General features: G+C 49.4%; 1 protein-coding gene across 1 annotated transcript; it reads left to right on the forward strand.

Annotated features, from left to right (window-relative positions):
* On the forward strand, positions 1–27785 carry rce1a (Ras converting CAAX endopeptidase 1a). The gene is made up of 8 exons (XM_038272854.1): positions 1–209; positions 2513–2615; positions 5541–5624; positions 8943–9021; positions 16247–16414; positions 21971–22042; positions 22130–22192; positions 23583–27785. The coding sequence occupies exons 1-8, from the start codon at positions 70–72 to the stop codon at positions 23810–23812; spliced, it is 939 nt and encodes a 312-aa protein (XP_038128782.1). The 5' UTR covers positions 1–69; the 3' UTR covers positions 23813–27785.

Consider the following 27785-nt stretch of genomic DNA (forward strand, 5'->3'; position numbering starts at 1 on the left):
TCTCCTGCTGATGTCTGTCCGCGTCCGATGGTCCAGCGGTCAGCTCCTTCTTCAGCTCAGTGAGCCATCATGGCGGAGGAGGGCGGCGGTCTGACGGGGCGGCTGGAGGCGGCTGGAGGCGGCCTGTGCTGGCTGTCGGTGCTGTCCTGCCTGCTGCTCGCCTGCTCCTATGTTGGCAGCCTGTATGTGTGGAGGAGCGACCTGCCCAGGTCAGATTAAACATTCAAATCCTTTATTTCTCTTTCTACAACCTCTGCTCTAACAAACTTTATTTATGTTTTAGTTTCCAGCCTTTATTTTAGCCTCACTTTGGATGGAGGAAATAAAATCTGGAAAAACCGGTTAATATGGAGAGAAATTTGTTCCAATATTAAAAGCTGGAAGCGCGTTTTAAAAAATGCAGAAATTGTATTTAAACAATGTAAAATTTCTCTACATATATAAAAAGTTATGTGCTTATTAATGTGCGACAGCGTATTAGGTACGATTTTTGAGTTTAAAGTTATATTTACCGCAATAAACAGGCATATTTATGAGTGAAAACACATTTACAAGATAATAAAGATGCACATGTAGAAGGAAACAAGCAGGAAATGTAGGAGATTAAATAGGTAAAATCAGAAGAGAAAATGCAACTGTACAAAAGTTCATAAAGATGCAAATTTATTGTATTATTTAACGTTACAAACGTCCATGAGGCGTCTCATTCAAGCCATGTGCTTTATGCAGCGTACTGTAACGTGTATTATAAACTTGCATTCTTCCACTAATCTACATATTTAAATCGCGCAAATTTGCAAATTTTTTCTCCTAAATTTGCATATTTATTTCTGATCAATTTGCTACTTTTTCACCTACATTTGGATGTTTTAATTTGGTAAATTTATTCATTTTAAATCGTAAATTTGCAGGTTTATTCTGGTAAAAATGCTCTCTTTAAACTCAAAAATGTACATTCCTTATTTTTTCCCCGTCTTTGAACAGACCTAAAACGTTGTCATAATAATGTGTGTATAAAATCTAATTAGTATTTCTGCAGTTTGCTTTTTCTCTCCATATTATTTGCGCAGACCAAAGGAATAGAGCAGACTAATTTCTATTGGTCTGGAAACGGACCTGTATTAATCCTGTTTTAGCCAGAAGTTAATGGAATATGTAAGATATGTTGGGTAATAGTTGTAAAATCCAGATTTGAAAAGAATGAAATTCAAACAGCTGAGTCTCCCCAAGAAAACGAAAGAAAAAGAAAACTATAAAATATTAGCTGAACGTTTTTATACACAGTAAATTACCATCACGTCATTTTTTTTGTTTTTTTAATGTCCATTTTCAGTGGAACCTTTTCTTTGTTTTCAGAAACTTTGGATTAAATTTCTCCCCATAGATTTGTCCCTCATTCCTCTGGATTAAATTCAGTTAAAGTTTAATTCAGACATTTCAGACCCTGGTCTTCGTCTGCAGCTACTTCCTGTTAGCCAGACATCCATCAGTCAGTCCCACCACTAACAGCTGTACCTTCATCATCATCATCATCAATAATATTCATCATAAAAAATATATAAAGAAGGAAATTATTTAAATCTGCATGTTTTGGGTTTTTTTTAATCATTATTTTCTTATTTAGACTTCAGTCTAAATCATCCCCAACATTTGCTGCTGATTCCGATTCTTCAGTCTGAAATAAACAAAAATAAACATCTTTTGATTATTAAAGAAAAAAACTAAACATAGCATTTGTTGTATGGAGCTAAAGAGGAGCCGTAAAGTTTGGTCAAAAACTTTTAATTTAGAACTTTGAATAAAATTGAAACTGAAAATCATTTAAATCAGTTAAAGCTGAAAATGATATTTAAAGTGGGAAAAGAAGGAATATGAATATAATTTTTTTAATTGAAAACCAATTATAACCAGAAATAAAAAAAGAAAACTGAAAAAAATTTAATTGAAGAAAGAAAATGAAAAGCAATACAATAATTGTTTCAAAATGTTTTTTTTTTTTTTTTTAGGTTTCTAACTGTGGTCCCTCGGTGTGGGGGCGGGGCTTAGATAACAGGGGAGGATGACTGACACTTTAGGGGCCTCTATAATGTACACCCAGCTGCTGCATTCAGGAGCCGTGGGAAATAGAAATGTCTCTGAAGCTAAATAATGGATATTCTAACTTTAATTTTTTTTTCAGATTCCTTATAATTTATTTAAATTTCATTTTTTTTGTAACAAATTTGAAATGTTATTTTTTATTTTGAAATTTTTTTTTTTCAAATAAATCCATCGATACTTTTAACATTTTTAAGCAGGTAAAAAAAGAAAAGTTTTTCTAAAACGTTTTTCCGCTGTAAGAATGTGAAGGACGTAAAACGGAGCAGAAACTGAGAGGCGTTAGTGAGGATGAGGAGGAGAGATGAAGGTTTGCTGACGGAGGTCACGGTTAGAGGTCATAGAGCTGATCACCTGCTCATAGGACTGCCCCCGGTGGTCAGCTGGCGCCATGACGGCCTCTCTCTGTCTGCAGGGATCATCCTGCGGTGATAAAGAGGCGCTTCACCAGCGTCCTGATCGTGTCGGGCCTCTCGCCTCTGTTTGTCTGCTGCTGGAGAGAATTCACAGCCGTCAGGGTGAGTTTCACATCCAACCCCCCAGCATCACTTTGGCTTTGATGTCGCCGTGTTTTACAGGAACTTCAGTTTTAAAATGGGCATCCACGCGTCTAGCGAAGCGCGTGCGGAAGGTTTACTGTGCACGACGACAGATGCAACGAAGAGAGCTGCTTGGATTAATTTGCTGCTATGAGCCGAAAAAATGGTTTGAGGACTCAGATTGATGTTATTATTCTCTGATCCTGATACAATCAGGTCGTAAACTCCAAACGTCCGTCCTGATGAGGTTTAGATTCCAGCACCAGGAGCCGAATGGCGCCACCTGCTGGCAGAGCCACAGAAAGCCTAATAGCCACTACTATACAGACCCTAACTGTCCTGGAAGGTCCTGATTGGACGAGGTCGTTTGTTTGATGGTCAAAGGACCATCATTCATGGATTTAATAGGAAGAGAGACGTGATTGCAAAGTTAAACACGTCCGCTTTAAGGGAAAATACAAAACATAAAATCTGCTAATCGGACAGGGGGGAAAAAATGTCTCTATTCTGTTGCTGTTGTTCAATAAAAGTACATTTTAAGATCGTTAGAGACGAAAATATTATACTTTAAGCTTCACTATATGGAACATTTACTGATTTAATACATAATTTAAGTTAATGTTAGCACATCTGCAGCAGACGTTAGCAGCCGGGGCTAACTCTAGCCCGTCTGCAGCTGCCAGGGAGGGCTAACGTTAGCCCGTCTGCAGCGGCCAGGGAGGGCTAACGTTAGCCCGTCTGCAGCGGCCAGGGAGGGCTAACGTTAGCCCGTCTGCAGCAGCCAGGGAGGGCTAACGTTAGCCCGTCTGCAAAGGCCAGGGAGGGCTAACGTTAGCCCGTCTGCAGCGGCCAGGGAGGGCTAACGTTAGCCCGTCTGCAAAGGCCAGGGAGGGCTAACGTTAGCCCGTCTGCAAAGGCCAGGGAGGGCTAACGTTAGCCCGTCTGCAAAGGCCAGGGAGGGCTAACGTTAGCCCGTCTGCAGCGGCCAGGGAGGGCTAACGTTAGCCCGTCTGCAGCGGCCAGGGAGGGCTAACGTTAGCCCGTCTGCAGCGGCCAGGGAGGGCTAACGTTAGCCCGTCTGCAGCGGCCAGGGAGGGCTAACGTTAGCCCGTCTGCAGCGGCCAGGGAGGGCTAACGTTAGCCCGTCTGCAGCGGCCAGGGAGGGCTAACGTTAGCCCGTCTGCAGCGGCCAGGGAGGGCTAACGTTAGCCCGTCTGCAGCGGCCAGGGAGGGCTAACGTTAGCCCGTCTGCAGCGGCCAGGGAGGGCTAACGTTAGCCCGTCTGCAAAGGCCAGGGAGGGCTAACGTTAGCCCGTCTGCAGCGGCCAGGGAGGGCTAACGTTAGCCCGTCTGCAGCGGCCAGGGAGGGCCAACGTTAGCCCGTCTGCAGCGGCCAGGGAGGGCTAACGTTAGCCCGTCTGCAGCGGCCAGGGAGGGCTAACGTTAGCCCGTCTGCAGCGGCCAGGGAGGGCTAACGTTAGCCCGTCTGCAGCGGCCAGGGAGGGCTAACGTTAGCCCGTCTGCAGCGGCCAGGGAGTGCTAACGTTAGCCCGTCTGCAGCGGCCAGGGAGGGCTAACTGTGCCCGTCTGCAGAGGCCAGGGAGGGCTAACGTTAGCCCGTCTGCAGCGGCCAGGGAGGGCTAACGTTAGCCCGTCTGCAGCGGCCAGGGAGGGCTAACGTTAGCCCGTCTGCAGCGGCCAGGGAGGGCTAACGTTAGCCCGTCTGCAGCGGCCAGGGAGGGCTAACGTTAGCCCGTCTGCAGTGGCCAGGGAGGGCTAACGTTAGCCCGTCTGCAGCGGCCAGGGAGGGCTAACGTTAGCCCGTCTGCAGCGGCCAGGGAGGGCTAACGTTAGCCCGTCTGCAGCGGCCAGGGACTGCTAACGTTAGCCCGTCTGCAGCGGCCAGGGAGGGCTAACGTTAGCTGTCTGCAGCAGCCCTCTCTCTGTATAGCCGTGTGTGAATGACCGCTGGTTCTGATGGATGTTTGATTGTTTTATTTGGCAAAAAAATCTGACTGTGTTCATCATTATTCCCCCAATAAACGAGAAAAGTCATAATTTATTATTATCTAGAGAATATTAATAACAGGAGGTGAAATGCAGCTCCATACGAGCTTTGAATGTGGTGATGTCATCAGTACGCTTCTGTTCCAGTTGACCCAGGTTTATGCTGCGTGCTCCCGTTCTCCAAGAGTCTAGGCTTTCCTGGGTTCTAGTCAAGAACAGACTTGGCGAGGAAACAAGTCCGTCCTCGTGTTTTAGTGAATAGAACACGAGGACGGACTTCTGGTTTCAGAAGCTGCACAGACTCAGACTCAGGAAGTTCGGTTTAATCTATTTTTAACAACTTTTCCTCATCTTTCAAATGTGGAAAATTGTTTCAGTTCTTGGTTCCCAGAGACAGAAATGAAAGAAAAAGTAATCACAGCGTCCTCAGACCGACCAATGAGAGGGGATTCACTGTTCTTAGCTGCTGGAAGGGAATAGAAGCGTTAGATGTGAATTAAAAGCAGAATATACCGTCCAGTGAAGTGATCGGAGCGCTCTCACTGTTCCACCAACATAAACATTCATTCTCACAGCTTTTTATGTCACTAATTTTGATGGTTTTCTGCTGACGGCTCTGTGGGAGCAGAGATCACAGCCTGGAAGCTCCAGATCAGCCTCTGATTGGTCGACGCGCCGAGCTGTAAAAGCTCAGATCTTCCAACGTCAGGTTCTTTGGAAACGCGTCACTAAATGCGCCTTATTATCCCTCATCATGATGCTGGGCAGCAGAAACTGTAGAAATGGATTATAATTAGATAAATATGTGCATATTTATTATATACATACATCCTGTTGGTTAAAATCTATGCATCATAGCTCTGTGCTCAGCGTCAGTCTCCCATGTTTGCTCCTCAGACTGCAGCGCCGCTGTTTTCTCTCCTGGGGATCCGGCTGGAAGGTTTCATCCCTGCCATCGTCCTTCCTCTGCTGCTCACCATGGTGAGAAGGTCCCCGCCTACTTCCTGCTCCGTTTGCTTTGTTCGTCCAAAACACTAAAATATTCACCTTTTATCATAGTGAACTTCATTCATTTAGTGAGTCGTTGAAAAGAAACAAGAATTTAAATGCTGGTTAGATTTAAAACAATCCTGAGTTTTATTAGTTTTTTGTTTTCTTGTAATGAAAGTACCGTATTTTCACGACTATAAGGCGCACTTAAACGTCTTTTTTTTTCCTCAAAATGTGCGGTGCGCCCTATGGTGCGGTGCGCCCTATGTGTGTTGTAACTGCGACTTTTGAGACCACCTCATTGAGGAGATGATGAAAGAGTGGCTGAATGTAAGGAGACCAGGTGTTTTTTTCCACCCCTCACCATCCGCTGTTAATATGTAACTCCATGCGTGCCCATCTCACAGCTGATGTGGAAAACATGGGGAAACAAATTAACCCTGTGCTCGCTGTTCAACCGCTCGACATCGGTGTGAACCGGACGCAGCAGGTGCAGCAGAAGCAGCGAGTTTACATGCAAAGTCAATGGTTGACGCGCGTATAGGCGCAGCAAAAGGTCCCGCAGCGCGTTTTGAGCAGCAAGCGCGTTTAAGCATCTGCCAACGCGCTGCTGCTGCTCAGATGGAAAAATTGAAGTTTTGCTGCTGGACGCGCCGCATCAACCAATCAGAGAAGCTGATCTGGGAGCTGACAGCGAGACAGACACAGCGCTCTGATGACATATGATATTAGATGAAAAAGGCTGGGTGGATGCGTGGCTGAGGCAGGTGTATGTGAGGAGACCAGGTGTTTTTTTCCACGCATCACCATCGCTGCGTGCCCATCTCACAGCCGATGTGAAAAAAAGGTGAATCAAATGAACGCTGTGCTCGCCGTTATCCCGGGGGTCTGACAAAGGAACTTCCACCGCTCGACATCGGTGTGAAGCGGCCGTTCAAAGTAAGGCTGCGAGCGGCGTGGGAGCGATGGATGACAGACGGAGACCACAGTTTCAGGATAAGTGGAAGGCAGCGCCGGGCAAGTTACGCCACCGTTTGCGGATGGATTGTAGATGCTTGGACTAACGTGTCTGCTGGCTCTGCTGTTCAAGCTTTTGCAAAAGCCGGCATTATTTCTGAGGAGCCGCGCTGCACGGAAAGTGACTGACAGCGAAGAAGGGGAAACTGTCATGTCTGATTTAGCGCAGCTGTTTAATTCAGAAACAGAGGATGATGACTTTGATGGGTTTGATTAATACTTTGTAATAAATACATGAATAAAGCACAATCATACTCAGGTTTGCTCCTGCTCTATTTTTCTACCTGAAAACTTAACTCAACAGCAGCCTCTGGGCGGGTCTCCTCCTCTTCACCGCGGTGGCTGGCAGGTGTTTTTTCATCTAAATAATCTAAATCTTGCAGCTATATTTGCTGTGATCAGTGGGAATAAAGTAGTTTTAATATGTTTTTAAGTGAGAAAGTCCACCTGAAAACTTAATAATTGCAGTCAGTTCATCCAGATTATCTATTTCTGTCGGAGGCGCTCAGACCCCCACATACCAGCGGTGCGCCGACAGCAGAAATCCTTTCGTTCACCGCGGCGGCTGGCAGGTGTTTTTCATCTAAATAATTTTAGCTGCAGGCACCAGGATACCGGCAATAAAAGCGAACATATTCCGTCAGCAGGTTTCAGGATTTTAAGTTAATTTAGGAGTGATCACAGCGCTGTGTCATCTGCGATGTGTCTGTCTCACGGCCAGCTCCCAGGTTTGATTAATACTTTGTAATAAATACATGAATAAAGCACAGTCATACTCAGTTTTGCCCCCGCTGTATTTTTAAATACGCAGTAGAGCTATTTAAAGGTAGTAGAGGACATGTACCTGTATATAAAAAACGCGCCTTTTAGTCCGGTGCGCCTTATGGTCGTGAAAATACGGTAACTGTAATCAGCTCTGGTTTAAAGTCAAATGTTGCATCATCCTGATGGCCGCTGGTCTGTGAGAAATTAAATCTAATCTTAACTCATCTAAAAATAAAGTATTTGCCTTTAATGATGGATCTGCTAATGAAATCAGATGATTACCGTATGATGATTTCCAGACTATGAGCCGCTGCTTTTTTCCCACGCTTATGATCCATGCGGTTTATTTTTAGACGCTGCAGCTTTTCTGGGGATTTTTCCCAACAGCCAGAGGGAGGAGGTCAATGTTAGAAATGAAAGAGGCTAATTTTCTTTTAGCTCAACATGCTAATAAATGCAGCAGGGCATTAATTGCTGCATTAAAGCTGCTGAACCAATGAAGAGACTGAGATCAACTCCTGCTGAGCTGAAATAAAGAGCTCCAACTTTCAGGAGAAGCTCTAACTGCTGCCAGCTAACAAGCTAACAGGAGCTAGCAACTCCAGGGCCTATATGTACAGCTCCCCCTATAGGTTGGGTGGGAAACAGTTCAGTAGATATCAGCGGCTTAAATCCATGGGAAATCATCATATTTAAATGTCAGAATCATTTCCTTTCCCACAACCAAAAAGCTTGCAAACTTTATTTATTTATTTGAGTTCACTGCGACACACGCAGACAACCTGGTTTGTGAGCATAAACCAGGCTTTGTAGCCCGGTGTGGCTCAAAATGAGGTGCGCTCTATAGTCCTGAAAATACGGTTGATTCAATGCTCGTTAGATGCATGAAAGCAGCTTTTTTTCTTGTTTTAACCCATAATCATGATATTTTGTTGGTTAATAGTCTAAGTGGCTCAAATCAAAGAAAAAAACCTTAAAAAAATAAAAAAAGACTTCTTTGTCTTTAAATGTTTGTTTGATCTGAAGCTGAATGTTAGAAATAAGCAGATATCAAAGTTAATCTGTGGCTAAAATGGAGGACGCCCTCCAGTTAAAAAAAGGAAAGTAGGATACTTTCTGAAGTCAGAGGAGACGCAGGTTTACCTGCTCACTAACCTCAGAGAAGGAGGTGGTTTAGCGGCTTTAGCTGAAGGCAGCGGTTCAGCTAGCATTGCTGCTAGCATGTCGTTAGCATTTAATTTACATTTATTTGAAAATATTTATTAAATTGGATTTAATTTTATTATTTAATGTTGTGTTTTACAGTTTAATGGAACATGTGGTTTATTAATTAGACTGACTTTTCTCCCTGTAAACAGCTTTAATGGTTGTTTTTAAAAGAAACTTAAACAGGTCTTTGGTGTCTTACATTAAAGCAGTTTAAATTTTTTCTATTTCCTTCAGACCTGTTTTCAGATCCGACTCGGTTCGTAGAAATGATCCAGTCTGTTATTCTGTGTATCAAACTGAACTCCTGCGGTTCTGTAGGTCCTGTTTCTCGGCCCGCTCATGCAGCTCGCCATGGACTGTCCCTGGAGCTTGATGGACGGGATCGGCGTGGCGCTCGGTGAGTCATGGAGATTCTGGTTCTTCATCCTCTTCTTCTGTTTTTGGAAACTTTAATCCACCAATTTAAGGAGAAAACACAACAGAGCTGCAGCAGTGTGTTATAGCAGCATGTTAGCTCGGAATCTTAGCACACCATGTTAGTGCAGCATGCTAGCACACCATGCACACGCTGCATGTTAGCCCGGAATCTTAGCACACCATGTTAGTGCAGCATGCTAGCACACCATGCACATGCAGCATGTTAGCCCGGAATCTTAGCACACCATGTTAGTGCAGCATGCTAGCACACCATGTTAGTGCAGCATGCTAGCACACCATGCACACGCTGCATGTTAGCACACCATGCACATGCAGCATGTTAGCCCGGAATCTTAGCACACCATGTTAGTGCAGCATGTTAGCCCGGAATCTTAGCACACCATGTTAGTGCAGCATGCTAGCACACCATGTTAGTGCAGCATGCTAGCACACCATGCACACGCTGCATGTTAGCACACCATGCACATGCAGCATGTTAGCCCGGAATCTTAGCACACCATGTTAGTGCAGCATGTTAGCCCGGAATCTTAGCACACCATGATAGTGCGGCATGTTAGTACACCATGCTCACGCTGCGTGTTAGCACACCATGCTCACGCAGCATGTTAGCACACCATGCTCACGCTGCGTGTTAGCACACCATGCTAGTGCAGCATGTTAGCCCGGAATCTTAGCACACCATGTTAGTGCAGCATGTTAGCCCGGAATCTTAGCACACCATGTTAGTGCGGCATGTTAGTACACCATGCTCACGCTGCGTGTTAGCACACCATGCTCACGCAGCATGTTAGCACACCATGCTGACGCTGCGTGTTAGCACACCATGCTCGCGCTGCATGTTAGCACACCATGCTCGCGCTGCATGTTAGCACACCATGCTCACGCTGCATGTTAGCACACCATGCTCACGCTGCATGTTAGCACACCATGTTAGTACAGCATGATAGCACACCATGCTCCCGCTGCATGTTAGCACACCATGTTAGTGAGGCATGCTAGTGCAGCATGTTAGCACACCATGCTCACGCTGCATGTTAGCACACCATGTTAGTGAGGCATGCTAGTGCAAATGTTAGCACACCATGCTCCAGCAGCATGTTAGCACACCATTCTCGCGCAGCATGTTAGCACACCATTCTCGCGAAGTATGTTAGCACATAATGCTCACGCTGCATGTTAGCACACCATGCTCCAGCTGCATGTTAGCACACCATTCTCGCGCAGCATGTTAGCACACCATTCTTGTGAAACATGTTAGCACATAATGCTCACGCTGCATGTTAGCACATCATGCTCACGCAGTATGTTAGCACACCATGCTCACGCAGCATGTTAGCACACCATGCTCACGCAGCATGTTAGCACACCATGCTCCCGCTGCATGTTAGCACACCATGTTAGTGAGGCATGCTAGTGCAGCATGTTAGCACACCATGCTCACGCTGCATGTTGGCACACCATGCTCACGCAGCATGTTAGCACACCATGTTAGTACAGCATGATAGCACACCATGCTCCCGCTGCATGTTAGCACACCATGTTAGTGAGGCATGCTAGTGCGAATGTTAGCACACCATGCTCCAGCAGCATGTTAGCACACCATTCTCGCGCAGCATGTTAGCACACCATTCTCGCGAAGTATGTTAGCACATAATGCTCACGCTGCATGTTAGCACACCATGCTCCAGCAGCATGTTAGCACACCATTCTTGTGAAACATGTTAGCACATAATGCTCACGCTGCATGTTAGCACACCATGCTCCAGCAGCATGTTAGCACACCATTCTTGTGAAACATGTTAGCACATAATGCTCACGCTGCATGTTAGCACATCATGCTCACGCAGCATATTAGCACACCATGCTCGCGCTGCATGTTAGCACACCATGCTCACGCTGCATTTTAGCACATCATGCTAATGCAGGATGTTAGCACACCATGCTAATGCAGCATGTCAGCACACCATGCTAATGCAGCATGTTAGCACACCATGCTCGCGCTGCATGTTAGCACACCATGCTCGAGCTGCATGTTAGCACACCATGCTCGAGCTGCATGTTAGCACACCATGCTCGAGCTGCATGTTAGCACACCATGCTAATGCAGCATGTTAGCAAACCATGCTAGTGCAGCATGTTAGCACACCATGTTAGTGCAGCATTATAGCACACCATGCTCCAGCAGCATGTTAGCACACCATTCTCGCGCAGCATGTTAGCACGCCATTCTCGCGCAGCATGTTAGCACACCATGCTCCAGCAGCATGTTAGCACACCATGCTCCAGCAGCATGTTAGCACACCATGTTAGTGCAGCATGTTAGCACACCATTCTCATGCAGCATGTTAGCACACCATGCTGGCGCTGCATGTTAGCACACCATGCTCGCGCTGCATGTTAGCACACCATGCTCGCGCTGCATGGTAGCACACCATGCTCGCGCTGCATGTTAGCACACCATGCTAATGCAGCATGTTAGCACACCATGCTCCAGCAGCATGTTAGCACACCATGTTAGTGCAGCATGTTAGCACACCATTCTCATGCAGCATGTTATTACACCATGCTCGCGCTGCATGTTAGCACACCATTCTCCAGCTGCATGTTAGCACACCATTCTCGCGCAGCATGTTAGCACACCATTCTTGTGAAACATGTTAGCACATAATGCTCACGCTGCATGTTAGCACACCATGCTCACGCAGTATGTTAGCACACCATGCTCACGCAGCATGTTAGCACACCATGCTCACGCAGCATGTTAGCACACCATGCTCCCGCTGCATGTTAGCACACCATGTTAGTGAGGCATGCTAGTGCAGCATGTTAGCACACCATGCTCACGCTGCATGTTGGCACACCATGCTCACGCAGCATGTTAGCACACCATGTTAGTACAGCATGATAGCACACCATGCTCCCGCTGCATGTTAGCACACCATGTTAGTGAGGCATGCTAGTGCAGCATGTTAGCACACCATATTCACGCTGCATGTTAGCACACCATGTTAGTGAGGCATGCTAGTGCGAATGTTAGCACACCATGCTCCAGCAGCATGTTAGCACACCATTCTCGCGCAGCATGTTAGCACACCATTCTCGCGAAGTATGTTAGCACATAATGCTCACGCTGCATGTTAGCACACCATGCTCCAGCAGCATGTTAGCACACCATTCTTGTGAAACATGTTAGCACATAATGCTCACGCTGCATGTTAGCACATCATGCTCACGCAGCATGTTAGCACACCATGCTCGCGCTGCATGTTAGCACACCATGCTCACGCTGCATGTTAGCACACCATGCTAATGCAGGATGTTAGCACACCATGCTAATGCAGCATGTTAGCACACCATGCTCGCGCTGCATGTTAGCACACCATGCTCGAGCTGCATGTTAGCACACCATGCTCGAGCTGCATGTTAGCACACCATGCTCGAGCTGCATGTTAGCACACCATGCTAATGCAGCATGTTAGCAAACCATGCTAGTGCAGCATGTTAGCACACCATGTTAGTGCAGCATTATAGCACACCATGCTCCAGCAGCATGTTAGCACACCATTCTCGCGCAGCATGTTAGCACGCCATTCTCGCGCAGCATGTTAGCACACCATGCTCCAGCAGCATGTTAGCACACCATGCTCCAGCAGCATGTTAGCACACCATGTTAGTGCAGCATGTTAGCACACCATTCTCATGCAGCATGTTAGCACACCATGCTCGCGCTGCATGTTAGCACACCATGCTCGCGCTGCATGGTAGCACACCATGCTCGCGCTGCATGTTAGCACACCATGCTAATGCAGCATGTTAGCACACCATGCTCGAGCTGCATGTTAGCACACCATGCTCGAGCTGCATGTTAGCACACCATGCTAATGCAGCATGTTGGCAAACCATGCTAGTGCAGCATGTTAGCACACCATGTTAGTGCAGCATTATAGCACACCATGCTCCAGCAGCATGTTAGCACACCATTCTCGCGCAGCATGTTAGCACACCATTCTCGCGCAGCATGTTAGCACGCCATTCTCGCGCAGCATGTTAGCACACCATGCTCCAGCAGCATGTTAGCACACCATGCTCCAGCAGCATGTTAGCACACCATGCTAGTGCAGCATGTTAGCACACCATTCTCATGCAGCATGTTAGCACACCATGCTGGCGCTGCATGTTAGCACACCATGCTCGCGCTGCATGTTAGCACACCATGCTCGCGCTGCATGGTAGCACACCATGCTCGCGCTGCATGTTAGCACACCATGCTAATGCAGCATGTTAGCACACCATGCTCCAGCAGCATGTTAGCACACCATGTTAGTGCAGCATGTTAGCACACCATTCTCATGCAGCATGTTAGCACACCATGCTCGCGCTGCATGTTAGCACACCATTCTCCAGCTGCATGTTAGCACACCATTCTCGCGCAGCATGTTAGCACACCATTCTTGTGAAACATGTTAGCACATAATGCTCACGCTGCATGTTAGCACACCATGCTCACGCAGTATGTTAGCACACCATGCTCACGCAGCATGTTAGCACACCATGCTCACGCAGCATGTTAGCACACCATGCTCCCGCTGCATGTTAGCGCACCATGTTAGTGAGGCATGCTAGTGCAGCATGTTAGCACACCATGCTCACGCTGCATGTTGGCACACCATGCTCACGCAGCATGTTAGCACACCATGTTAGTACAGCATGATAGCACACCATGCTCCCGCTGCATGTTAGCACACCATGTTAGTGAGGCATGCTAGTGCAGCATGTTAGCACACCATGCTCACGCTGCATGTTAGCACACCATGTTAGTGAGGCATGCTAGTGCGAATGTTAGCACACCATGCTCCAGCAGCATGTTAGCACACCATTCTTGTGAAACATGTTAGCACATAATGCTCACGCTGCATGTTAGCACATCATGCTCACGCAGCATGTTAGCACACCATGCTCGCGCTGCATGTTAGCACACCATGCTCACGCTGCATGTTAGCACACCATGCTAATGCAGGATGTTAGCACACCATGCTAATGCAGCATGTCAGCACACCATGCTAATGCAGCATGTTAGCACACCATGCTCGCGCTGCATGTTAGCACACCATGCTCGCGCTGCATGTTAGCACACCATGCTCGAGCTGCATGTTAGCACACCATGCTCGAGCTGCATGTTAGCACACCATGCTAATGCAGCATGTTAGCAAACCATGCTAGTGCAGCATGTTAGCACACCATGTTAGTGCAGCATTATAGCACACCATGCTCCAGCAGCATGTTAGCACACCATTCTCGCGCAGCATGTTAGCACGCCATTCTCGCGCAGCATGTTAGCACACCATGCTCCAGCAGCATGTTAGCACACCATGCTCCAGCAGCATGTTAGCACACCATGTTAGTGCAGCATGTTAGCACACCATTCTCATGCAGCATGTTAGCACACCATGCTCACGCTGCATGTTAGCACACCATGCTCGCGCTGCATGGTAGCACACCATGCTCGCGCTGCATGTTAGCACACCATGCTAATGCAGCATGTTAGCACACCATGCTCCAGCAGCATGTTAGCACACCATGTTAGTGCAGCATGTTAGCACACCATTCTCATGCAGCATGTTAGCACACCATGCTCGCGCTGCATGTTAGCACACCATGCTCGCGCTGCATGTTAGCACACCATGCTAATGCAGCATGTTAGCACACCATGCTCACGCTGCATGTTAGCACACCATGCTCACGCTGCATGTTAGCACACCATGCTCACGCTGCATGTTAGCACACCATGCTCACGCTGCATGTTAATACACCATGCTAATGCAGCATGTTAGCACACCATGCTCACGCTGCATGTTAGTGCTGCATGCTAGTCCAGCATGTTAGCCTAGCATTTTAGGTCATCATGTTAGTGCATCATCTTAGCGTGTCATGTTAGCGCAGCAAGCAAGTATCATTTGCTGCTTCTAAACTAGGATCAAGTCTTAACTTCAGACGCCTGGAAGCTTCAGTTTGGCATCAAACAAACATTAAAACCAGATCCAGGGTCAAAGTTCACAGCAGAAACTAAACAGGAACAGTTCCTGCAGACCTGAAAACCTGAAGTAGTTCATCTCAGCGCTCAGTCAGCAGCCCTCAGTCTTTGGTCTGTAAACAGACTGATGTTGGAGGAAACCTGCAGACCTTCGTCTCTGCAGAGCAGCCTGAGGCTGGAGCTCCATCATCCTGAACACAATCAGAGGCAAATCAAAGATACGCCCTTCGTTCTCATTGGTCGGTGGGAAACTATTATAATTAACTAAATATCTGATGTTAAAATGCGACATAAGTTAACCTTCCTTTATGAAATAGTCCACAACGATTTCTCTGTTCCTTGAATCCTCCCTGCAGGCGTCTAATTTAACCAGACAGACGTAGTCACCGGGATTAGCGGAGCGTCTGTGATCCAGGCGGAGCGATGATCAGCTAAATATTTTAATGCAAACCCAGATTATAAGAATATTTCCGTAATATTTCTATCCTGCTTTGTAATTCAGGCCTGAATCATTAGCAGCTTCAGTCTAACCTCAGCAGGTCTCCTCTGCTCTCTCTGCTCTGAGTCAAGGCAGAACCCTGAGCTGCCTGACAGACGGCGCTGAGGGAAGCAGTAAAAATGGGACGATTGCTGCTTTCACTGCAAGTCCCTGAACTCAGCATAAAGTCACCAGGTTGTCTCTAACCAGGCGTCCTTCTCTGCTCAGAGCAGCTAGCTTTAGCCACCTGTTAGCTGCACTGCAGGAAGTGCTGGGGTTGTTTTTTTTTTTTTTTTCAAAATAAAGCACATTTGAATATTTCACTGTTTTTTAAACTCAGATTCTGATTAGAATACGTGAGTTAATCTACAGTCTGCTAAACTAGAAGCTCTACATCTTTTTGGGATATAATTTATTCTGAAGGTTTGGAGGCTTTTATTTTGGTGACAGTGGCTGCATGTTCTTCCTGTTGGTTCTGGTATCAAAGCATTAAACCTGCTGCAGGATTAGTTACTAATTAGTTACTAAAGATAGTTACTAATTATAATTAGTTACTAATGATAAAAGACCATCTGAAGCGTTTTTTGGTTGCAGCTGCTTCTAAGAACTCTGGTTTATTGCTGCTGTTTGACAGGATTGTACTTTAATAACGTTAATAACCCCCCTCCCCCCCAGACCCCTGCTTCTGGACGCTGTGCTTCAGCGACATGCGCTGGCTGAGGAACCAGGTGGTGGCGCCGCTGACGGAGGAGCTGGTGTTCAGAGCCTGCATGCTGCCCATGCTGGTGCCGTGCGCCGGCCCCTTGACTGCCATCTTCACCTGCCCGCTGTTCTTTGGAGTCGGTGAGACAAACTGTGACGTAAATCTGTTCATAGTCCAGATTCAGCAGAGATCAGGAAAACGTCCTGGTTTCTGAGTAAATATGGCCGCTGGGTTTGTTGATCTGTCTGACCACATAAAGACCCGCCTGCACCAGAAGCACAATCCTTATCATCAACCAGTTATACATCTGTGTCGCCCTCCATTTTATTTATAAAAAAGACCAAACTGAAGTTTTTCCACCCTTAAATTAGTATCCGTACAAAAATAAAAGGTTTAAATTACTGCATAGATTCTTTCAAAACCTCTTTTTCAAACAAACATGTTTTTCTTTTAATCAATAATGGAATAAAAATTCAGTCCATAAAATTTTAATTGGAGTAAATTTTTATCAAAATTGTGACATGACAGATCTGCCTGTCATGGCGTGAGAATAGTTTGGATTGTTTGCAGTAATGGCCGCCGGCAGTAATGGCTGTGGCAGTAATGGCCGCCGGCAGTAATGGCCTCCGGCAGTAATGGCCTCCGGCAGTAATGGCCTCCGGCAGTAATGGCCGCCGGCAGTAATGGCCGCCGGCAGTAATGGCCGCCGGCAGTAATGGCCGTGGCAGTAATGGCCTCCGGCAGTAATGGCCTCCGGCAGTAAAGGCCTCCGGCAGTAATGGCCGCCGGCAGTAATGGCCTCCGGCAGTAATGGCCTCCGGCAGTAATGGCCTCCGGCAGTAATGGCCTCCGGCAGTAATGGCCTCCGGCAGTAAAGGCCTCCGGCAGTAATGGCCTCCGGCAGTAATGGCCTCCGGCAGTAATGCCTCCGGCAGTAATGGCCTCCGGCAGTAATGGCCGCCGGCAGTAATGGCCTCCGGCAGTAATGGCCGCCGGCAGTAATGGCCTCCGGCAGTAAAGGCCTCCGGCAGTAAAGGCCTCCGGCAGTAATGGCCTCCGGCAGTAATGGCCGCCGGCAGTAATGGCCTCCGGCAGTAATGGCCTCCGGCAGTAATGGCCTCCGGCAGTAATGCCTCCGGCAGTAATGGCCGCCGGCAGTAATGGCCGCCGGCAGTAATGGCCGCCGGCAGTAATGGCCTCCGGCAGTAATGGCCGCCGGCAGTAATGGCCGTGGCAGTAAAGGCCTCCGGCAGTAAAGGCCTCCGGCAGTAATGGCCGCCGGCAGTAATGGCCGCCGGCAGTAAAGGCCGCCGGCAGTAAAGGCCGCCGGCAGTAATGGCCTCCGGCAGTAATGGCCGCCGGCAGTAATGGCCTCCGGCAGTAATGGCCTCCGGCAGTAATGGCCTCCGGCAGTAATGGCCTCCGGCAGTAATGGCCGCCGGCAGTAATGGCCTCCGGCAGTAATGGCCTCCGGCAGTAATGGCCTCCGGCAGTAATGCCTCCGGCAGTAATGGCCTCCGGCAGTAATGGCCTCCGGCAGTAATGGCCGCCGGCAGTAATGGCCTCCGGCAGTAAAGGCCTCCGGCAGTAAAGGCCTCCGGCAGTAATGGCCTCCGGCAGTAATGGCCGCCGGCAGTAATGGCCTCCGGCAGTAATGGCCTCCGGCAGTAATGGCCTCCGGCAGTAATGGCCTCCGGCAGTAATGCCTCCGGCAGTAATGCCTCCGGCAGTAATGGCCGCCGGCAGTAATGGCCGCCGGCAGTAATGGCCGCCGGCAGTAATGGCCTCCGGCAGTAATGGCCGCCGGCAGTAATGGCCGCCGGCAGTAATGGCTGTGGCAGTATTGGCCTCCGGCAGTAATGGCCGTGGCAGTAAAGGCCTCCGGCAGTAAAGGCCTCCGGCAGTAATGGCCGCCGGCAGTAATGGCCGCCGGCAGTAAAGGCCGCCGGCAGTAAAGGCCGCCGGCAGTAATGGCCTCCGGCAGTAATGGCCTCCGGCAGTAATGGCCTCCGGCAGTAATGGCCTCCGGCAGTAAAGGCATCCGGCAGTAAAGGCCGCCGGCAGTAAAGGCATCCGGCAGTAATGGCCGTGGCAGTAATGGCCGCCGGCAGTAATGGCCGCCGGCAGTAATGGCCTCCGGCAGTAATGGCCGCCTGCAGTAATGGCCGCCGGCAGTAATGGCCTCCGGCAGTAATGGCCGCCGGCAGTAATGGCCTCCGGCAGTAAAGGCCGCCGGCAGTAATGGCCGCCGGCAGTAATGGCCTCCGGCAGTAATGGCCGCCGGCAGTAATGGCCGCCGGCAGTAATGGCCGCCGGCAGTAATGGCCGCCGGCAGTAAAGGCCGCCGGCAGTAATGGCCGCCGGCAGTAATTGCCGCCGGCAGTAATGGCCTCCGGCAGTAATGGCCGCCGGCAGTAATGGCCTCCGGCAGTAATGGCCGCCGGCAGTAATGGCCGCCGGCAGTAATGGCCGCCGACAGTAATGGCCGCCGGCAGTAATGGCCTCCGGCAGTAATGGCCTCCGGCAGTAATGGCCTCCGGCAGTAAAGGCCGCCGGCAGTAAAGGCCGCCGGCAGTAATGGCCTCCGGCAGTAAAGGCCGCCGGCAGTAATGGCCTCTGGCAGTAATGGCCGCCGGCAGTAATGGCCTCCGGCAGTAATGGCCGCCGGCAGTAATGGCCGCCGGCAGTAAAGGCCGCCGGCAGTAATGGCCTCCGGCAGTAATGCCTCCGGCAGTAATGGCCTCCGGCATTAAAGGCCGCCGGCAGTAATGGCCGCCGGCAGTAATGCCTCCGGCAGTAATGGCCTCCGGCAGTAATGGCCGCCGGCAGTAATGCCTCCGGCAGTAATGCCTCCGGCAGTAATGGCCGCCGGCAGTAATGCCTCCGGCAGTAATGGCCTCCGGCAGTAATGGCCTCCGGCAGTAATGGCCGCCGGCAGTAATGGCCGCCGGCAGTAATGGCCGCCGGCAGTAATGGCCGCCGGCAGTAATGCCTCCGGCAGTAATGCCTCCGGCAGTAATGGCCGCCGGCAGTAATGCCTCCGGCAGTAATGGCCTCCGGCAGTAATGGCCGCCGGCAGTAATGCCTCCGGCAGTAATGCCTCCGGCAGTAATGCCTCCGGCAGTAATGGCCTCCGGCAGTAATGCCTCCGGCAGTAATGGCCGCCGGCAGTAATGCCTCCGGCAGTAATGGCCTCCGGCAGTAATGGCCGCCGGCAGTAATGCCTCCGGCAGTAATGCCTCCGGCAGTAATGGCCTCCGGCAGTAATGCCTCCGGCAGTAATGGCCGCCGGCAGTAATGCCTCCGGCAGTAATGGCCGCCGGCAGTAATGCCTCCGGCAGTAATGGCCTCCGGCAGTAATGGCCGCCGGCAGTAATGCCTCCGGCAGTAATGCCTCCGGCAGTAATGGCCGCCGGCAGTAATGCCTCCGGCAGTAATGGCCTCCGGCAGTAATGGCCGCCGGCAGTAGTGGCCGCCGGCAGTAATGGCCTCCGGCAGTAATGGCCGCCGGCAGTAATGGCCGCCGGCAGTAATGGCCGCCGGCAGTAATGCCTCCGGCAGTAATGCCTCCGGCAGTAATGGCCGCCGGCAGTAATGCCTCCGGCAGTAATGGCCGCCGGCAGTAATGCCTCCGGCAGTAATGGCCGCCGGCAGTAATGCCTCCGGCAGTAATGCCTCCGGCAGTAATGGCCTCCGGCAGTAATGGCCGCCGGCAGTAATGCCTCCGGCAGTAATGCCTCCGGCAGTAATGCCTCCGGCAGTAATGGCCTCCGGCAGTAATGCCTCCGGCAGTAATGGCCGCCGGCAGTAATGGCCGCCGGCAGTAATGCCTCCGGCAATAATGGCCTCCGGCAGTAATGGCCGCCGGCAGTAATGCCTCCGGCAGTAATGCCTCCGGCAGTAATGGCCGCCGGCAGTAATGCCTCCGGCAGTAATGGCCTCCGGCAGTAAAGGCCGCCGGTAGTAATGGCCTCCGGCAGTAACGGCCGCCGGCAGTAGTGGCCTCCGGCAGGAATGCCTCCGGCAGTAATGGCCGCCGGCAGTAAAGGCCGCCGGTAGTAATGGCCTCCGGCAGTAGTGGCCTCCGGCAGTAACGGCCGCCGGCAGTAGTGGCCTCCGGCAGGAATGCCTCCGGCAGTAATGGCCGCCGGCAGTAATGGCCGCCGGCAGTAATGGCCTCCGGCAGTAACGGCCGTCGGCAGTAGTGGCCTCCGGCAGGAATGCCTCCGGCAGTAATGGCCGCCGGCAGTAAAGGCCGCCGGCAGTAGTGGCCTCCGGCAGGAATGCCTCCGGCAGTAATGGCCGCCGGCAGTAAAGGCCGCCGGCAGTAGTGGCCTCCGGCAGGAATGCCTCCGGCAGTAATGGCCGCCGGCAGTAATGGCCGCCGGCAGTAATGGCCTCCGGCAGTAACGGCCGCCGGCAGTAGTGGCCTCCGGCAGGAATGCCTCCGGCAGTAATGGCCGCCGGCAGTAAAGGCCGCCGGCAGTAGTGGCCTCCGGCAGGAATGCCTCCGGCAGTAATGGCCGCCGGCAGTAAAGGCCGCCGGTAGTAATGGCCTCCGGCAGTAATGGCCTCCGGCAGTAACGGCCGCCGGCAGTAGTGGCCTCCGGCAGGAATGCCTCCGGCAGTAATGGCCTCCGGCAGTAATGGCCTCCGGCAGTAATGGCCTCCGGCAGGAATGCCTCCGGCAGTAATGGCCTCCGGCAGTAATGGCCTCCGGCAGGAATGCCTCCGGCAGTAATGGCCTCCGGCAGTAATGGCCTCCGGCAGTAATGGCCTCCGGCAGTAATGGCCTCCGGCAGGAATGCCTCCGGCAGTAATGGCCGCCGGCAGTAAAGGCCGCCGGTAGTAATGGCCTCCGGCAGTAATGGCCTCCGGCAGTAACGGCCGCCGGCAGTAGTGGCCTCCGGCAGGAATGCCTCCGGCAGTAATGGCCGCCGGCAGTAATGGCCGCCGGCAGTAATGGCCTCCGGCAGTAACGGCCGCCGGCAGTAGTGGCCTCCGGCAGGAATGCCTCCGGCAGTAATGGCCGCCGGCAGTAAAGGCCGCCGGCAGTAATGGCCTCCGGCAGTAATGGCCTCCGGCAGTAACGGCCGCCGGCAGTAGTGGCCTCCGGCAGGAATGCCTCCGGCAGTAATGGCCGCCGGCAGTAATGGCCGCCGGCAGTAATGGCCTCCGGCAGTAACGGCCGCCGGCAGTAGTGGCCTCCGGCAGTAGTGGCCTCCGGCAGTAATGGCCGCCGGCAGTAAAGGCCGCCGGCAGTAGTGACCTCCGGCAGGAATGCCTCCGGCAGTAATGGCCGCCGGCAGTAAAGGCCGCCGGTAGTAATGGCCTCCGGCAGTAATGGCCTCCGGCAGTAACGGCCGCCGGCAGTAGTGGCCTCCGGCAGGAATGCCTCCGGCAGTAATGGCCGCCGGCAGTAATGGCCGCCGGCAGTAATGGCCTCCGGCAGTAACGGCCGCCGGCAGTAGTGGCCTCCGGCAGGAATGCCTCCGGCAGTAATGGCCGCCGGCAGTAAAGGCCGCCGGCAGTAGTGGCCTCCGGCAGGAATGCCTCCGGCAGTAATGGCCTCCGGCAGTAATGGCCGCCGGCAGTAAAGGCCGCCGGCAGGTCCAGGTTCCTGCTAAATGAACGCGGTTTTCATATTTGCTCCGGGTGTTTCTCTGTGGACTGAAACGCTGCTCCGTTTGTTTCAGCTCACTTCCACCACGTCATCGAGCTGCTGCGGTTCAGGCAGGCCACGCTGTCGGGGATCCTCCTCTCTGCAGGTGACCGCGGCCTTCCTGCCCTTCATGTCCTCTAAAGCGCTCTGCTCATGGTTGTGATGCAATGTTTACCTCTCTGCTCTGCTGCAGTCTTTCAGTTCTCCTACACGGCGGTTTTTGGAGCTTACACGGCCTTCATCTTCATCAGAACCGGTGAGCTTTCTGTTATTCTACGCTTCTTCCTGAATTAAACACTGCGATCCTCTATGGAGTGAACTCTGCTCCGTTATTAACGCAGCAGGAACACATCTACTGAATTCAGATCCTATCAATTCAAAATACATGTAGACCAAAAATCAATCAAATGTATACTAAGTTATCACAGCAGTATATTTATATGAAAGCCAACAACACAAAACATTATAAAACACTTTATAAAAACATAATTTCATGTCCAGGTTTACTTTTTCTTTATAAATCCTGCCCTTCTGAGGCTTTCAGAAGGTAAATCTGTTTTTCATGGTCCAAGTTTAATAAAGGAGAAGCTATTAGTCAGCTTTATATTTTTAATATAAAAAAACTTTATTTTCAGAGAATGTGTTTATTTAGGAGCAACTGTGCAAATGAACAAACATCTAGAAAAAGTAGTCTACATTCTATATTTTCCATGTGAATCCAAGATTGTTCATTCTTCTTTGCCTTTTCTACAGTGTTTTAAATCAGTCCTAGCTGTCTTTATCCATGCTGGCTCAGATCCTGACCTTTTAAAAGGAGGCAGGGAAAGCAGGATAAAGCCTTAGCCTCGCTGCATCCAGTTAGCCTCGCTGCAAGCAGTTAGCCTCGCTGCATCCAGTTAGCCTCGCTGCAAGCAGTTAGCCTCGCTGCAAGCAGTTAGCCTCGCTGCACGCATTTAGCCTCACTGCACGCATTTAGACTCGCTGCACGCAGTTAGCCTCGCTGCACGCAGTTAGCCTCGCTGCACGCTGTTAGCCTCGCTGCACGCTGTTAGCCTCGCTGCATGCAGTTAGCCTCGCTGCACGCATTTAGCCTCGCTGCACGCATTTAGCCTCGCTGCACGCATTTAGCCTCGCTGCACGCAGTTAGCCTCGCTGCACGCAGTTAGCCTTGCTGCACGCATTTAGCCTCGCCTTAGTATTAAATTCAGTTTTTTCTATAGCTCCAATTCACATCATGTCATCTCAGGTCACTTTATAGAGACAATTCAACCAGATCATCCAGTCAGATTGATTCAAAGTTTTCTATCTAAGGAAAACCAGCTGATTGCATCGACTCATTGACTCTTCAGCAATCCCTCACACTAAGCATGCTTGTAGCGACAGTGGAGAGGAAAAACTCCCTTTGAACAGGAAGAAACCTCCAGCAGAACCAGGCTCAGTGTGAGCGGCCATCTGCTGAGGCCCACTGGGGTTCAAGGAGACAGAAGCAGACATTTAATGCAGAAAATAATAAATTAGATAATGTTTTTTTTTCCTGATCCCTCCAATCAGAGCGGAGCTCAGAGACGCTTGGAAATGATTCTTATTGAAGCATGAAATCGCTGCAGTTTGATTAGAATGAAGTTTGTTTTCTCCCCGCCCTTCAGGCCACCTGATTGGACCGGTTCTGTGCCACTCCTTCTGTAACTACATGGGTTTCCCGGCCATCAGCAGCGCCCTGGAGCACCCGCGCCGCCTCATCATCCTATCCTCCTACCTGCTGGGAGTGGTGCTCTTCTTCCTGTTGCTCTTCCCGTTAACCGACCCGTCCTTCTACGGCTTCCCTACTCCGGTCTGTAGCCTCGCCTCCTCCTCCAGCTCCCTCTGCTCCTCCTGACCTTCTGATGATCAAACATCTTCTTATTTATGGTGAAACGAGTCCGTCCTGTTTGAAGGGCGACTCGCCGACTTTATGGACGGAAACCATCTTCATGTCAGAGTCTTTTTCTTTACATTTATCCTTTAAAAAATAGAGAAAAAAAACTTGGTTTAATGTTTTTATTTGGTTCCACTGAATCAAAACCGGTAAAAACTTTTATGTGGATCATTTTTTTTCTTCTTCTAGTGTTTTTATTCTGCATCTTTTAGCTCTGTGAACCAATCAGATTCCTCGTCTGCTGGAGACGTGAAGGAAGTTTAATGCTGGGATGTTTCCGGCTGCGATGAAGCCGTTTATCCCTCAGACTGAACCACGGCGATGCGGCAGGAAGCTGTCGCCGCTCTGGAGGCAAAACTTCCTGTCAGATGATTCATTTTAGCTTTTTTATTTTCTTAATCAGAGGTTTTTGGTATGACTACAACCACATGGCAATAAATGATCATTTATCCTTTACAGCTTATAAAAGACAAAAATAAGTTTCTTCCCAGATCAGAGTGAGGAAGCCATTTTAATATCTCTGTAATGCTATTGTCTCTATGACCTTTGACCCCAGCATTGACCTGAGACTGATCCTTCACCTCCTGCTCCTCTGAGCTGCTCTTCTCTGATTGGGTCATGTGACCCAGAGCAGTCTGTAACACCAGAGCTAGCTATGCTAACAGCTGTTAGCTCTGATGGAGGAATACTATGGCGTCACATTTGGTCCAAAAATGGCTGCGAGCAAAATAAACATACTGGCTTGTATGTTAAACTACTTCTGCGCTTTGTTTATCTACCACTGAAATCAAACGTGTGAGAAACTGCTGAGAAAATCGTTCTCCGCGCGCGCTAGCTCCTCCCACTCGGGATGGCGCTCGGGCCTTGCAGGCACGATCACACGGGAAGTAGTGTCACGAAGCCTTTGACTGACAGCTCGTTATCCATAAGGGAAGACGACGGCTGGAGGCGGGTAACGTTTGCGCTACGTGTGGTCAGTGGCTAGCGTCGTTCATGGGCTTCCTGACACTACTTGATCGTGTCTGCAAGGCCCAATCAGGAGGAGGCTTACAGAAGATGTTTGTCTCCGCCCAACTTAGCAAAACTTGCAGCGTGACCGCGGGATAGAAAATGGTGCATGCGTGGGAGGAGCCGCCGCGCGCGGAGAGGGTGTGGCAGTTTCCTGCTCATTTGCGATTTTGTTGTGCGGTGGTAGATAAACCATGTGTAATTTAACATATGCGTTTTTTGAAATAAATGTGACGCCATAGCTTTAATCCAGAGGCTGAATGTTTCCTCGTCTTTAGCAGGAACCGGTCCAAACCGGTCTGATACCAGAACCAGAACACAGACTGGCTCATTTAGAGACAAAGCTTTGCTAAACATTGAAGTAACAAGGCTAGCGCCCCCTAGTGGTCAAAGGTTGCACAGTGTTTCCTAAACCCAACAAATGATCTTTAAAGTTCTTGAACATGATTGGATTAGAACTCTTTGAGTTATTTTAGATCGTTAAGCTGTTTAACTTTCTGCACAAACAGTTTATCATCTCAGATTTATTTCTTTACTTTATGCTGAAGCTTCTCTGACACTTTGTGCTGCTCAGAATTTGCTTTTTGCCGTTTTCCTCTTTAAAGTGATTGTTTATGTTACCATTAATCTTTTCAGTTTATTTTTCCAAACCAACTTTTCTGCTGTTTTGATTGAGAGACGAGTTTAAAGGAGAAAACATCGGAGTTAGCAAACATTGAAGCAGCAAAGGCAGCTAAAAGCAGGGAATGCTAGTTTCCTACAGAACCTAAACTAGTTGTTTACGTAGAGCTAATCCACATAGAACTGCACAGAGATGATCCAGTCAGATCATCCGGATTGGTTAAAAGCAATTGATTCTGTCAGATACGGTGTTAATTCATCACATGATGGCGTGGATTCCTAATTAACCTTAAATGTAAATATTTCAGTTAATCAATCAACTAATTTATCTACAGTTTTCATTTTATTCCAGATTTTAATTTTAATACAAACCGTTCATCGGGGAACGATTTACCGAGGCCATGTTAGCCGCTGATCGCTGCCTGTGGTGCGATCTTATGGATGCCAAGGGCCCCACGGTGAGCCGGTTCTCTACGCCGCTGCCTTTAATATTTACAGGTTAACATCCGTTTATCGTCTCTCTTTAATATCAGCGCAGCAGGACTCTGTTATTCAGCTGCTCCACCACCTGCTGTTAGATCCAGGGAGGTTTTCCAGAACTTTTTATGATAGAAATCACACTGTGACACATGTACTGTGATGCGTATCGTATCGCCAGATTTTCACCACTTCACATCCCTACTTAAGTTTTCCAGCTAAGGAATCTGCATCCGGTCTCGCCTCCTGGATGAGAATGTGTTCGGCTGCATCGTGTCGTTTAAAGCAGTCCCTCAAACCAAGCATGCAGCGACGGTGGGGAGGAACCAGAACCAGGCTCAGTGGGTGCAGCATCCTGCCTCTGATTGGGGGGTTTTGGGCAGAAACGCAAAAGAAAGACGCAAGCGCTGATTTTTGTTTGCTGTAGTTTCATCTAGAAAAGCGAACTAAGCAGATTAATTATAATCTTGCGTTAAAACCAAAAACTATTTGAGCGTAAAAAGGCGTCGTTGGTAAACTAGGACGTGGAGCTGCTCTGTTCTCCTCCTTGGATTCCGGAGGGTAGCTTGGCTTTAATTGCTTTGATAAGGAGAAAAAAAAGGAGCTCAAAAATGTTTCAGTGGAGTCGGTGACAGCGGCAGAGCTCTGCACAACAGCAGGAGCAGTGCTGGTTATTCCCAGCTGTGTGATGCCTGCAGAGACCATCGCCTGCATGTAGTTGTTACGTTCATAAAAGAGAAACTGAGTCCACACAGAAGAGGGATTTTTAACAGCTTCTGCAGAAGGAGAGAGCTACGTTCAGCTACATCTACTCTCTGATGGGCTTCCTCAGCAGGAGCCTTTTTATTAGCAGATCATAACACATGGGGTGGGTTACAGAACAGTGTGTTCTTCTGACAAGGCGATTGATCAGGTCACAGGACAGAATGCTCCTCTGATTGAATCACAGAACAGAGTGGTCTCCTGATAACTGTGATTAGCCGTGAACAAACATCAGCAGTTTTCTACCACCGTTGCATGACAGTTTGCAGTAAACAGAGTGAAGCGTCTTATTTCTCCAATGTTCCATATGCACACACTTTATAATCATCATTGATAAACCTGACAGTAGTATCTCTCTCCCAGACAGCTGCTGGATCAGCTTCTCTGATTGTTGATACTCAGCGTCCAACTGCAATAGTTCAGTTTCCCCAATTTCAGCGTCCAATGACAACGGCACGCTCATAACGCGTTGATCTAGAAATACTGCAAGACTTCCTGCTCCTGACATTCGATTCGTGCCGCTAGACCAATTCAAGGCCATCATCCATAGACCTTCCATGTGAACTAGAGGTCTGTAGTGTTAGACTAAACCATTAAACATCCAGTTTAATCCAGACAAAAGTTAGAAGTTAACGACTGATGCTAACGATGGTCACACTGACATCTTAGTCAGATTGAAATGTATTCTGATTAAAAAACAAGAGAGGATCAGATTCCAGCGTTTTTTATGGTCACTATAACCCATCATCCCCCCCAAAAAATCCTGCCAAAATCGTATGGAAACAATCAATCTGACATTTCCCCGTGATGGTTTTAAGTCTGATTGGCTATTTACTCTGATTACTTATAGCAAACCTAGCTAATCGTATAGCTGAACAGGTGGTCAGGCCAATTAAAACACAGGTCACCTAGTTTAAGGTCAGGTAATAGTTGGAGAAGTCAGTCCTTAAACAAAAATATTTAGAAAATATTTGATTGTAGCAATCAAAGGGAGCGTCTGACTGGAAAATCCTCCCTCAAGGTCAACTCTGATGGAAAAGAGACGAGGAAAGGAACAAAACATAAG

Source organism: Cyprinodon tularosa, unplaced genomic scaffold, assembly GCF_016077235.1.
Source record: "Cyprinodon tularosa strain WSP-4 unplaced genomic scaffold, ASM1607723v1 ctg843, whole genome shotgun sequence".
Lineage (NCBI taxonomy): Eukaryota > Metazoa > Chordata > Actinopteri > Cyprinodontiformes > Cyprinodontidae > Cyprinodon > Cyprinodon tularosa.

Bases quoted from the DNA above. Each gene is read 5' to 3' on its own strand.
- rce1a (XM_038272854.1), top strand. From the start codon at position 70: ATGGCGGAGGAGGGCGGCGGTCTGACGGGGCGGCTGGAGGCGGCTGGA. The intron at 5,625-8,942 runs GTGAGAAGGTCC...GCGGTTCTGTAG, and splicing joins TTCCTCTGCTGCTCACCATG to GTCCTGTTTCTCGGCCCGCT. The intron at 22,043-22,129 runs GTGACCGCGGCC...GCTCTGCTGCAG, and splicing joins GGGGATCCTCCTCTCTGCAG to TCTTTCAGTTCTCCTACACG.